The sequence below is a fragment of the Pseudorasbora parva genome, chromosome 7 (assembly GCF_024679245.1).
Source record: "Pseudorasbora parva isolate DD20220531a chromosome 7, ASM2467924v1, whole genome shotgun sequence".
NCBI lineage: Eukaryota > Metazoa > Chordata > Actinopteri > Cypriniformes > Gobionidae > Pseudorasbora > Pseudorasbora parva.
In genome coordinates this window covers 43,716,848-43,731,382 of record NC_090178.1, presented here as the reverse complement: position 1 = coordinate 43,731,382, position 14,535 = coordinate 43,716,848, and the positions used below count along the sequence as shown (strand labels likewise).

Below are 14,535 nucleotides of genomic sequence, written 5' to 3'. Positions count from 1 at the left end.
TACTTGGTATTTAGTGATAGTTGATAGAGACACGATTTTGAGGGAGGACCCGATTTGTCATGACAGCTGAGTAACTTTACTTTATTTATGGATATGACCAGACATACACGGGCAAAAATGATCAAATTAAGAATATGAGGAAAGGTGAGGTGATGTATCATTCCCTGTTAAGCAGACTGCACTTCCCTTTTTTGCGCAACTTTTTTGGGTGTTATATAGGAATATATTGAATATGGGTAAGAAAAAAATAAACATTTTGGAAGAAGGATTGATGATGTATTGAATTTTGAACAAAACAAAAAAGAAATGTAATTATATATTATTCCATCCTATTGTATTATATTGCATTGTATTTATTATGACAAAGTAAAGGGGCTCTTGTCAATGTTATGTTTTATTATGTACTGATTAATAAGAGGAACAGATTAAGTTCAGACACTAGTAGAGAGTTAACAAAGTATTGTGTCTCATAGGATGGATTCCGAGGAGTGGAGTCAGTGGCAGAGTGAGTTCAGAGGGCAGATCAGGGCCTTACGACACTGGCTCAAGACCATGGAGATGAGACTCCCTCCACTGGATCCTGCTGTGAGTTTCTCACACACACTGCTTGGGTCAAGATCATCCGAGAACACTTCTGAAAGTGCCTCTATTTTGAACTATTTTCTAATTAGAAAACATTAAACATTAGGTAAACGATTAGCTTCCCTGATAATAAACCTGATGAACATATTCTCTAATGAGATTTGAGTATGTTCAATAGTAAAATCTTGTGCTTGAGTCATATGATCAGTGTCACTCATTAACTTGTATTTAAGTAATAACCTAGATGTCTGTTCATGTCCACCATTTACACATAACTTACTGTACATGTCATGGACATTATTTCATTCTCTTCAGTTACTCGTTATACAGCAGCTTTATTTGAATACTGAATAAGCTCAAGTTTCTTTTGTGCGACTATTGAGACAGTTTTAACCGACTCCACCCAGGGTTTTCATCCTTTTGTCTTGTGAAGTATATCATCTGGTTTCTCATGACATCATACTGTAAGGAGATGTACAGCAATTTTTGGTGGCGAGACATTTATGCCTTGCTGCCTATGTTTTTGGATTAAAGGCTACAAATCCTTATTTATAACGAACTCTAAGCATATAACTAAAAAAGAAAATGTAAGAATGTGCATATATAAGACCCAGTGATTTTATTTTCATTTATCATTCAATTTTATTTTATTTTAGATATATGAAAAGGTAACTTATTTCTCATAATTATGACTTTTTTGTTGCAATTGCAAGTTTACAGTATATCTAACAACTCTTTCTTTTTTTCTTGCAGTTTATATTAAAATTCTAAGAAAAAAGTTAGAATTTAAGAAAATAAGGTATAAACTAGCAATTGCGAGAAATTAAAAAAAAATTCTAAGTTTATATACATTTTTTCTCACAATTGTAAGTTTCTATCTAACAATTCTGACATTTTCTCTCGCAATTCTGAGTTTACAGTATATCTGACAATTCTGTTATAACAATTCTGTGAAAAAGGTCAGGGTCATGGGTGGCCAAGGCTCATTGATGCACGTAGGGGGCGAAGGCTGGCCTGTGTGGTTCGATCAAACCTACAAACTACTGTAGCTTAAATTGCTCTAGAAGTTACTGCTGGTTCTGATAGAAAGGTGTCAGAATACACAGTGCATCACAGTTTGTTGCGTATAGGGCTGCATAGCCACAGACCAGTCAGGGTGCCCGTGCTGACTCCGCCGAAAGCACCAACAGTGGCACCTGAGCATCAGAACTGGACCTCAGAGCAATGGAAGAAGGTTGCCTGGTCTGATGAATCACGTTTTCTTTCACATCATTCTGGATGGCCAGGTGCGTCGCTTACATGGGGAACACATGGCCCCAGGATGCACTATGGGAAGAAGGCAAGTCGGCGGAGGCAGTGTGATGCTTTGGGCAATGTTCTGCTGGGAAACCTTGGGTCCTCCATCCATGTGGATGTTACTTTGACACGTACTGCCTGCCTAAGCATTTTTGCAGACCCTTTCATGGAAACGGTATTTCCTGGCGGCTGTGGCTCTTTCAGCAGGATAATGCTCCTACCACAAAGCACAAATGGTTCAGGAATAGTTGAGGAGCACAGCAGTGAGTTTGAGGTGTTGACTTGGCCTTCAAATTCTCCAGATCTCAGTCCAGTCGAGCATCTGTGGGATGAGCTGAACAAACAAGTCTGATCCTTGGAGGCCCCACCTGAACTTACATGACTTAAAGGATCTGCTGCTAACATCTTGGTGCCAAATACCACAGCACACCTTCAGGGGTCTAGTGGAGTCCATGCATTGACGGGTCAGGGCTGGTTTGGCAGCAAAAGAGGAACCAACACAATATAAGGAATAATGGTCATAATGTTATGCCTGATTGGTATATATGTGATTTTATATCTCACTAAAAAATCAGTTATAAACTCACAATTGCAAGAAATAAAGTTATAAACTCAAAATTGTGAGAAATAAAGTCAGAATTTCTAGATATGAACCACCGCAATTCTGACTTTTTCCTCTGAATTGTGAGATAAAAAATCACAGTAAACGTAATAATCTTTTTATGCCAGGACAGCAACAAGCTTCCATATATACTGTAACATGACCACCTGCAAAAAACAAACAAACATGACTGTTATTCCTGAGGACATCCGGAATACGGCAGGCCTCTTTGTTCAGTGGTAATTGAGTGGGCATGGGCCTGTTTTGATGGGGGAAAAAACTCTGTGATGAGAATAAAGCTGATCAAAGGCGGCAATCTGAGGCTTGTAACACACTGTCCCCATGGTGCCCGGGTAAGCATCCCTATTGAATATGCTCAAAGAATATGCTTGAGCTATAGCCATAAATCCAAATCCCTGGAGGGCAAAATCCTACAAGAGGAGAGAGAGAGAGAGAGAGAGAGAGAGAGAGAGAGAGAGAGAGAGAGAGAGAGAGAGAGAGAGAGAGAGAGAGAGAGAGAGAGAGAGAGACCGAGTGAGCGAGGTGCGGCTCCTCAGAGGAGAGAGAGAGAGAGAGAGAGAGAGAGAGAGCCGAGTGAGCGAGGTGCGGCTCCTCAGAGGAGAGAGAGAGAGAGAGAGAGAGAGAGAGAGAGAGAGAGAGAGAGAGAGAGACCGAGTGAGTGAGGTGCGGCTCCTCAGAGGAGAGAGAGAGAGAGAGAGACCGAGCGAGTGAGGTGGGGCTCCTCAGAGGAGAGAGAAGAGAGAGAGAGAGAGAGAAGAGAGAGAGAGAGAGAGAGAGAGAGAGAGAGAGAGAGAGAGAGAGAGAGAGAGAGAGAGAGACTGAGCGAGCGAGCGAGGTGCGGCTCCTCAGAGGAGAGGTCTTTTGTGTTCAGGCTGGTTGAGGAGAGTGGGGTGCAGGTTTGTGTTGGGGCCCTGTGCACACATGAGAGAGCACTCTGAAAGCACATTAGACTCAGATGAGACGGTGACGAACTGGAGAAAAGCACAGTATCTTACATTGGGAGTTCTCTTATCTTTCCACAAAAGAAAAGTTGTTAACACTCGTCTCTCTGTTTTATCTCTTCACTGTCTCGCTCACATCAACAGTAATTGAGCCGTCTCCTGCCATTCCTCATCATGGCCTGTCTTTACTTTCCATTCTTGTTCCTTCAAACATTGCTGCCATGACATTCCTTCAGACATTGCTGCCAGGGTGTTGCTATGCAGTTGCCAAGGTGTTGCCATTGGGTTTTAGCATGTTTCTATGCGTTTGCCGAGCTGTTTCTAGATCAAATCTCCATGATCTTCTGGTCTGTAGATATGGTTAAGGTTCCTCCTTCAGCGCAAGTCGTGGGATTGTTGCAAGTATGTTGTTGGGATTTTCACCTGTTTTACTTTGCAGGTAAAAATGGTGTGTCTGATCACTTATTAAAGCAACATCATATCTCTCCTCAATAAGACACATGATTTAAGAAATCCTGCCTAATGGGAAACATAAAAATATAAAAATAATAATCTGTTACATTTATATAGCGCTTTTCTAGGCACTCAAAGCACTTTACATAGAAGGGGGAATCTCCTCAACCACCACCAATGTGCAGCATCCACCTGGATGATGCGACGGCAGCCATATTGCACCAGACCGAGTGATTAAGCCAATCAGGATATGGGGATTATTAGGAGGCCATGATGGACAGAGGCCAAAGGGCAGATTAGGCCAGGATGCCGGGGTTACACCCCTACTCTTTTTATCGAAGGACATCCTGGGATTTTTAATGACCACAGAGAGTCAGGACCTCGGTTTAACGTCTCATCCAAAGGACAATGCTCTTTGACAGTATAGTGTTCCAGTGTCCCCATCACTATACTGGGGTGTAAGGACCCATACAGACCACAGGGTGAGCGCCCCCTGCTGGCCTCACTAACACCTCTACCAGCAGCTACCTGGTTTTCCCAGTTGGTCTCCCATCCAGGTACTGACCAGGCTCAGCCCTGCTTAGCTTCAGTGGGAAACCAGTCTTGGGCTACTGGGTGATATGGCTGCTGGTACTGCTACCTTAAGTTTTTGCTTTCGGTATGAGTATGGGTAATACAATTCTGAGATATATAAATGTGAAGAACCTTTGGTTACATTTTATTTCAATGGTCTATGTGGCGAGATTAACGAGCGAGAGACATGGGAGGAGCGAGCGAGACCTCTCATGAGGGAGCTCGGAGGCATACAAGGACGAGTGTCACCATTGAAGGACGAGAGAGGACATGGCCTGGACTTTACATTGAGTTTTGTTGATGTCTTATTATGTGTGTGCGGGCAGTCGTCCGTGAGGGGCTGCCCGCGTTACTTTCCTTTTGTTTATTTATTTTGAATTAAAGTTGTGCGCCGGTTCCCACCTTCTTCCTTCCCATTTCTACGAACTTTATTACAGTCCACTTTAGACATTCTATTAGTCACTTTGCAACTACATGTCAACTAACTCTTATTAGAGTATTAGTAGACTGTTAACACAGTTAATAACACAGTTATTAATCAGGGTAAGGAAAATAAGCAAACAATAAATAATAAATACAATAAAATAAAATAAATGAAGTAATGAAATTGAAAAAATAAAACAAATAACATTAAATGAAATAAAGGACTTCCGGTATGCAGTTTGAGTGAGTGAGGTGCGTCTGGGTGCTGCTCTGTAACTTTTTATTTATTTTCAATTGTTAACAGGAACATTTAGTACTCTAAATACTTTAAGACGACGCCTACAACGCAAGAGAAAATTCGAATGCTTGTTGGGGGCTGTTATTTTTGTTACTAAGCCTAAATCTAAACGTGCTTCTCCCGCTCCTGATGAAACTGATGAGGCTGGCAACATGGCCGCGGCTTCTTCGGGGTTAACGCCAGCTCTTTTAAAAGAGATGCTTACCACAACAAATCGTGAGGAAATCGCCTCTTTAAGGACTGAATTTCTCTCTGAAATACGTGCCTCTACAGCGGCCCTTCAAGTCACTATTCCCAACCATGGCTCCAAAATTAAAGACATTGAAGCTTCCATGAACAGCATGGATGAAAGGCTCGACATGTTGCAGCGCAAATATCAGTCCCTGCACGAGATAACGAGGAGTTAAAGAGCAAGGCGGATGATCTGGAAAACCGCTCACGTCGGAACAATCTTCGTATATTAGGAATTCCCGAGAATGTTGAAACATCCAAACCCTCTCAAGTCATGGCATCATTCTTCGCTGAACTTCTCGGGGATAAACTACCTCAGACGCCGGAGACTGAGCGTGCACATTGGTCTCTCGTGCCTAAACCACGATCCGGCGCGCCTCTGAGACCTATGATTGTACGCTTTCTTCGTTTCCAAACCAGAGAAGAAATTTTACGGTTGTCACCCGAGCATGGGGAGTTGCGCTACAAGGAATCCAAGATTCTGATCTTTCCTGATTTTTCTGCAGAACTCAAGAAACGTCGGGATCAGTTTAAATCGGTCAAGGCAGAATTACACGGAGCCGGTATCAATTCAGGATGCTGTATCCCTGCAGACTTCTCCTTTCATTAAACAGCGAATCGCACAGCTTTGACAGTCCCGATGTTGTTTAGTATCTCAATGTTTAATGTGGCTGTCCATAGCTTCAAATACTTAGGAGTAACAATTACACGTAAATACTCGGATCTAATTTTATTCCGCTCCTCCAACGAGTTCAGAAAGATTTTGCTCGTTGGTCCGCTCTTCCCCTTTCATTGGCTGGACGTGTGAATTCTGTGAAGATGAATGTTTTACCTAGATTTTTGTTTTTATTTAAATTTGTCCCAATTTTTATACCCAAGTCTTTCTTTAAGACTCTAAATCAACAAATCTCATCTTTTATTTGGAACAAAGGACCAGCCAGAATTCGTAGGGAAATACTTCAAAAACCAAAACTTGAGGGCGGGCTCGCCCTCCCTAATTTCTTATTTTACTACTGGGCAGCAAATATACACTCTACACTATTCTGGTTTCAAAATCATTTTGGGCTTAGTGATTGGGTTCCGTCTTGGGTCAATATTGAAGTCCTGTTACCCTGCCTCGCCTTACCGCCATCTATACACATAGCTGTCCTTATGGTAATTGTATCGTTCGGCAAGCATTACATATTTGGTCCCAATTCCGAACACATTTTGGCCTCCAGCACTTGCCAGTGGTTTCACCTATAAATCGTAACCCTTTATTTCCCCCTTCACTTAATGACAAGGCATTTAATATTTGTCAGAGAGCAGGGATCTCAGTGGTCAATGATATTTACATCCATAATGTGTTTTCCTGCTTTTCTCAGTTGAAACAAAAATGTTATTAGATATTTAATTAGATATTTGCCGCTCAGAAATTTAAAAACTCATTCCCTGATTTTCCGAATCTTCCCCCAAAATCTCTGCTTGATCAGATTCTTGAAGCAGCCTTAGATAAAAGGGGTGTGTTGTCCTCGCTATACAGTTTGATTTCCTCCATCTCTTCTGCTTCTCTCTCTTTTACTAAAAAACAATGGGAGTCAGATCCTGTCTCGTGTTCATACCTCCTCTATCTGTGCACGTCATAGCCTTATCCAGTTAAAATGTATTCATCGAATTTACTGGACAAAATTGAGGTTGGCAAAAATCAAGCCTGGTATTGACCCTCTCTGTGATCGTTGCCACCAGGCCCCTACGGATTTAATTCATATGTTTTGGTTTTGTCCATCCATAACTTCTTTTTGGCTATCAATCTTCAATTGTTCTTCTTTAATGACAAAGAAACAGATTGAACCTTGCCCTCCGGTTGGACTCTTTGGACTTCCTTCAAAGGTTACTGGTGTACCGGAAAATACTGCAAATACTTTTGCTTTCTTAACACTATAAGCTAGACGCGCATTCTTCTGCTGTGGAAACAAAAACTCCCTCCATCTTTTGATGACTGGCTGATAGATGTCATGAGTTTCATTCATATGGAAAAAATTAGGTATACATTAAAGGGCAACACTGGTAGATTTTCTGAGATCTGGGATCCCTTCATAATTTTTTTTTTCTGATTCTGATTTTTTTATCGCATTATTTGGGGTGGGGCGTGGAAAATATTTTATCATGATTCTCCTGTGTTTGTATCCTGTTATTATTGTAAAAGTTCAATAAACAGATTTGAGAAAAAAAATGAAATAAATTAAATTATAAAATACATGAAATTAAATAAGAACATGACATATAAATAAAGAAAAGAAAAGAAGTAATGAAAGGAAAAAATAAGTGAAATTAAATTAAATTAAATAAATTAAATAATAAAATAAAATAAATTAAATATTAAATAAAATGAACGAACAACCGAACAAACATTGTCTGAAAGAGCAAACATAATTATAAAGGACCGAGATCATTGATTTACATTGGTTTGTTTAATTCATGCTTCTCCAATGTCGGATTTTGACTGTCTCTGCGTCTATTTCATGCACTTAATGTGAATAACATCAAGTAAACATGTCAACTTTGAGGATAACTGATCAAAAATGATGCTACAGTAGCAATATGTAAAATTTGTTGAGTTGAAAATTTGAGAGGCAGCATGTTTGCCGAAGAACTTTACAATAAAAGCACATGACAGGCAGAACTTTATTTTCAGTTTTGGGTTTTGGCTAAATTTAAAAACTATATATTTTGGTTTTTTTGTTAAAAAAGATGGTGCATCACTACAAAAATGCGTCCCCTTTATTCACTTGGTTTGATTCTTGCCCAGGGCCTCATTCATTGCTTCCTGCTAACGCTAAAGTCTTTGTGTGTCTGTGTCTCTCTTTATCCTGAGCCTGTGGCTAACTCTGCATCTCAAATGAGCCTCGCACACATAACCTGCAAACAGAGCCGTGATGGAGAAGGGTGAAGGGTTACAGCACAGCGTGGTCTCCTTTTTCTCGTCCATACCCTTAATGACAGCGAGCTAACATCAGCTCCCCTCCTCCTCTGAGAAACACTGGCTCATCTAACTTCCCAAGGCAGAGCACTCTTTTACATGCATAATGTAGGTTGATTGAAATTTGCAGTTCATGCAGTTTCCTTTGGACACGTGCACAAGTTATGTTATCATCCATACACAGCTGAAAGGAAATTTGTAACACTTTACAACAAGGTCCCATTAGTTAATTTTTGTAAATGTATTAACTAGCATTAACAATGAGCAATACATTTGTTATTTATTCATCTTTGTTAATGTTAGTCAATAAATATACAACTCTATTTACAGATGCAACTTTTAATTTCAATTTTAGAACTTTCAGTTACAAGCATTGTTGAAATTAACATTAACTCGGATTAATTAATTATTTAAAGTATATTTCATTCTTGGTTTAAAGGAACACTCCACCGTTTTTATAAAAAATGCATTTTTGTCTCACATATGCATGTATGCATTGTTTTATCTTGGCAGGGTTGTCGCTAGCTTAGCTTAGCATAATGAATGGAATCCTATGTTGCCAGCTAGCATGTCCAGAGTAAATATACCCATAATATAGTCCCAAGTCAATATCTGACTACACTGTCAGAAAAAAAAGGTACATTGCTATCACTGGGGCGGTACCCTAAGGTACAAAAATACAGTATGTACCTTTAAGGTACTAATATACGCTCTTAAAGTACTGATATGTACCTTTTAAGGTACTAATATGTACCATTTAGGGGTTAGTTAGGTACAAAGATGTACCTTTTCACTTTTGTACCTTAGGGTACCGCTCCAGTGACAGAACTGTACCTTTTTTCTAAGAGTGTAGGAAATCGCCTTGTTTTTTGTACTCGTTATGAATATGCAGGCCACAAGAAGTAATCAGGTGAGGGTTTTTTTTTTTTTTGGGGGGGGGGGGGGGGTGTCACTTTTACTTGGGACATGCTAGCTGGCAACATAGGATTCCATTCATTATGCTAAGCTAAGCTATCGGTGACCCTGCCAAACTAAAACAATGGATGCATGCATATGTGAGACAAAAATGAGTGTTGTTGAATACAGTAGTGTCATGAAACGCTAGATGGAGCAGGCTGATAGGTATTTATCTCAGTCGGCTTGCAGTCACATCATTCTCAATATGGCACATCTGATTAGTTCCAGCTGTATGAGAAGCCAATGAGCTTTCTGCTCAACCTTCTAATACTGGTCAGCTTTTGCTGTAGAAGTTTCAGCACAAAACCCAAGAAACCCAACACCTTCCCCAGCTCCACCTGTACAGATCTGCAATGGGTAATTCATGTATGCTACCTTGTACAGCAGCAGCACGTCTAACTTGCTCACAGCAGCATGTCGTGTATGTATTGACAGTAACAAGTCAGCAAATCTATTTTAGCGATTATGTGGAGTGGGTGCTGGTGAGCTGAGATTTGCCATTTACCATCTGCCTTGCTGAGGAGAAAGTAATCTACCCCGCTCCTAATCCAGAGCCCAGCCTGCCATCACCCAGCTGCACGGACCATTTGCCAGAGCCCACCGCAGACGGAGGAATTGAGACTACCACGGCGAGTGAGCCAGAGCCGACAAAGAGGATCCGTGCTTGACCTCGCCCCAGAGCCTGAGCCTGAGCCCGAGCCTGAGCCTTGACGATCGTCTGACCAGGAGTGTGAGCCAGAAACACTGTGTGTCATCATGAGAGTCCTCGTAGAGTTTGTGGAGTGAAGCCTTGCCCACACTTCTGAAGCAGAGAGTGAGCTGCACCTGGACTCTGTATATTGTTATTTTGATGAGGATGTTTTTGAAGAGGATGATCCCCTGCCCCCACTGATTCCTCCTAGCAATATTCTTCCTGCACCTCCACCGCCCAGCCTCAAGCCGCCTGCTTCTCCTAGGATCCCTCCATGCCTCCCTCTTCCACCTCCTCTTCAAATTCCAGCCAGCCCCTATCCCCAGTCGCCACTGTGTCCCGTCTGTTACGTTCGCTGGTGGAAAAGAGACAGAGAATCCAGTTGCGAGAATTAAAGGGTTTATTATACTCAAGTTCAGAATGAACACAAACAGTTTGCTGGAAGATGCGAGACGAATACTCAGGAACACAACAGGACAGGAAGCCTGTTGATCAGGCACCAGCAGAGCGGGCAGGCAGGGAGAGCACGCAGGACTGTGACGCAGGGCTGAATGGGCTATCCGAATCGGCGGGAGACGGGACTCAGGAGCGACGCAGACAGGACCCAGACGACCTGCAAAAATCTGACAGCAAAGGTGAGTGAGAGCCTTGTATAAATAGTCCCCGTGATGAGTGCAGCAGGTGTCCGTGATCAGAGTGAGAGTAACCAGAAACCACGCCTCCAACAAAACCACACACACAGAAAAGGTGAGACGATGCATTCACATAACTTGACACCATCAGCCCCTCAGTTCCTCCTCTACCACCCCTCTGTGCACTCTTAGAAGAAAAGGTTCTATATAGAACCTCAAAAGGTTCTGTTGGCGCTATGTATTTGGAATCCATAAAATGTTCTATTTAGAACCCTTTTAAGTGCCAAAAGGGTTCTTTCTTGTCATTATAGAACCTTTTTAGCATAAAAGGTTCTTTGGAGTTGAGTATACTCATCTCTGTGGTGTGGATCCACCTCGGGCCAGCTGTTTTGATTCCCTGGCTCCACCTCCAACCTCTGATCCTGTCACTCCACCTCGACCCATCATCCAGACTCCTCTGGCTTGGCTTGTCCCTCCCTCAGCTCCACCTACACTGCAAAAAACTGCTCTTCTTATTTAGTATTTTTTTTCTTGTGTCCAGTCCAAATATCTAAATGTTCTTAAATCAAGAGGCATTTACTAGATAAGTAACAGGACATAAGATATATTTTTTCTTGTTTTCTGGGGAAAAAATCTAAATGAAGTGAGTTAAAACAAGGAAAATTATCTGCCAATGGGGTGAGAAAAATACTCTTATTTCTGTTTGGGACGGAAACAAGAAACAAGATTTCTATCAGAAACACAATATTTTTTCTCACCCCATTGACAGATAATTTTGCTTGTTTTAAGCAAAATCTCACTTCATTTTGAGTTTATTTACAGCAAAAACAAGAAAAAATATCATGTCGTTTTACTTGTATAGTAAATGCATCTTGATTTAAGAATTGTTAGATATTTAGACTAGAAACAAGACTAAATTACGAAGTAAGAAGAGCATATTTTGAAGTGTAGGACCATCAGGCTTGCAGATCCACCGGGCTCCCACAACCCTCCGGCTCCGTCTCAGCTGGACGTCGTGTCGTCTATGCCACAAACTTGCGAGACATCTGCTGAGCACCGTCTCTCCACCTCTACGGCTCAGTCTGGCTCCTCCCTCCGGCTCCAGCTCCACCCTCAGTCGCTCTGGCTTCACCTTAGCCCAGTATTCTGGTTCTACTTAGGGCGGTCATTGCTACGACTTCGTCCCCAGGGCCTCTCTGAGGAGATCTACACCATGGCTCCTCCTTCCCTCCTCTCTGCCATGGGGCATCGACCTGGCTTGTTTTCCACCAGACTCCTCCTGCTCCTGTCTCCATCCTGGCTCCTCCCACCATCTTCGCCACCCTGGTCTTGTCTCCCATCATCGTCCCTCAATCCCTAAGTTCTGCCGGCTCTGCGTCCTCCTCCAGACTCCCTGTCCTCCCGTCTTAAGGCAGGCGTAAACGGTGTGATTTTTGCTGTCGTACAAACTCACAGATGATTTTTTTTCTCTCGGGAGAAATCGCGTGGGCATCTTGGATGCTCGTATGGTCGTGTCCCGCAGCGTGTAAGAGGAAATGCGAAATGAGCCGAGCACATTAGGAACACCTCCCAACCTAATGATCATTTTAAATCATGTTTTAAAAATTCGGGGAGATTTTCACCAGCGTATGGCTGTCCCCTATTGCCAAATCATGCACAACCACGTCACATCTTGACCTATGAGTATTATTAGGCTATAGCTCAGTGGCTGCAGCCATACAGCGCACACACACACACACACACTTTCTCTCTCTCACGCGCGCCGTCTCTCTCCCTCTAGTTGTTTCGGTTGAAAGGAATGGCTACTGTTCTCTGCTTTTCAGCAAATCATTGGCACACATATCTTTCCTTTATTTTTGTATCTGAAGCTATAGCAGCAACATTGAAAGCTCCAGTCTCTGTGTTTAATGCGAAAGCTCGTGCGATCGCCGCCGGCTCACCGTGCAGTGCAGTCATGTCGTGTAGCAGCTGATTTGATGCGATTATCAAATTAACTGACCCGTAGTGTCTGCAATATCTCACAACCTCCCGAGTGTCCGAATTCGCACAGTGTACGCCCACCATTAAATGGACTCTTTACGGTGCGAGAACACGGCATTCAAGAGGGGGAGCTACTGTTACGGTTATAATCTGTTTTGGCAATGTTTCTTTGTGTTTGGGTTTTGTCTTGTCCGTATTTTCAGTTTGTTTGATTAGTCATTCCATTCACCTGTTGTCTTGTTAATTATCTCATTAGTTCCTGTCTATTCCTTTGTCTGTTCCCGTCTATGTTAATATGGTTGTGATTTACTTTCTCTGAGCATTCCTGTAAGTGAATTTGAATTAAATACTGTTTCTGTGATTTTTCTCATCTTTGTGCATTTTATACTACGACCATATGGTGACAGTAGTGACTTTGTTAGTAGCTTGAGGCTTACTACCTTGTCAAAAGGGTAGCATTACCTTTAGGGTGGCCAAATATCCTGTTTTCCCAGGACATAGACATTTTGGTTATAGAGAGTATTTTGTAATATAACAATTTTCTATCCATACTTTAAATTTATTGCAATTAATAAGGCATCTTTGAGTAAACTTTGAGTATCTCATTGCCGGGCCGAGTGTCCAGGTTTTAGGTAATCAAAATATGGTCACCAAAATTACTTTAATCTTACTCACTTCTTTAAATAAATATCAAACGATCTTTCTATCACCTTCTTTTGTCACCCCTTTTGATCCCCTGCGATGGTTTAATTTCCAGTATCCCAGCAGGGAAGCTCTTCACACTGAGCCAGTCATCATCAGTCTGTTTTGGGAAGTGACCATTCTAGTGACACTTTACTGTGTTTGTGGAAAGACACTTTGATTTTTCTGCCCAAAGAGATCCTTCTGTAGTTTTACACTGATCATCAGGCTCACGGACAGCCTCACCAACAGGGTGTGATATGTCCACTGAGGTGCTAATTATATACTGGAGGAGCCATTGTGTGTTATTTGATTTGGAAGCAGGAACGGTGGGGGAGGAGAACATGTCTGTAGGATTAATCCACTTTAGGGCTCTCTGGGTATTTACACACAGGGGACCTGTGATCAGATTTGGCCACATCTGCAACCCATTTGGCATTACGCTGATTCATCTGCTACTCTACAAGCCTCATTCATTTCACATGTGCAGCAGTCTGCCAAGCAGACAATAGATCTTAGGTGAATTATTACAGATTTCAGAGCTTTTTATATAGTCTTTATAGTCCATTGTGCACAATAGGCTATATGCAACATAGCATGTGAACTGCATGCATTCGTTTTTAGATTGTAAGACTGACATTGCCAAGTGAATAACTTAAATAGAGTCAACTGCCTGACCAATGTTGATCCACACACTGGGTAAATGATATGGTCAATGAGAGGACAATTTGATTTTCCCTTTGAGTGATCAGGGAGCCAGGATCAGGTGTCTCTGTCAGATTGGTATATAATGGCAGTACAGCACTGCCAAGTGTGGACATGACACTGACGTCACTCTCGCTTTGATTCTTTCTCATAATTACTACATTGGAATGATCTGTTCACTTAGATCAGCAATGGATATATTAACACAATATTGGCTAGTTGTAACTATTTAGTACGATACGGGTGGACCTTAATGCTTACTTTATTCTAATAATTGTATGTTTTTGCTTGATTCACATCATATAAATTCATACGAAATCGCCACCTTGTAACATCATTTATTTCCCCGCAGGTTGGATATATCATAAAACTACAATTTAAAGAGCCATTTTAATAGAATATCCTATTAAACCCTGATTTAGGTGGTGATTCGAATAAACATGCAATATACAAATAAAAAAATATTTTAATTATTATTATTATTTTATTATTATTAAATATATTTAAATAT

The 14,535-nt window shown here is 41.5% G+C and overlaps 1 protein-coding gene across 2 annotated transcripts in view; it reads left to right on the top strand.

Moving 5' to 3' along the window:
* The window catches only part of macf1b (microtubule actin crosslinking factor 1b), a 92,548-nt gene that overhangs the window by 16,555 nt on the left and 61,458 nt on the right, over positions 1-14,535 (top strand). For both annotated transcript variants that reach the window (XM_067449306.1, XM_067449303.1), the window contains one exon: positions 474-585. In XM_067449306.1, the coding sequence (XP_067305407.1) occupies positions 475-585 (111 nt within the window). In that variant the 5' untranslated portion in view covers position 474. Of the gene's footprint in view, positions 1-473; positions 586-14,535 lie in introns of those variants that run through there.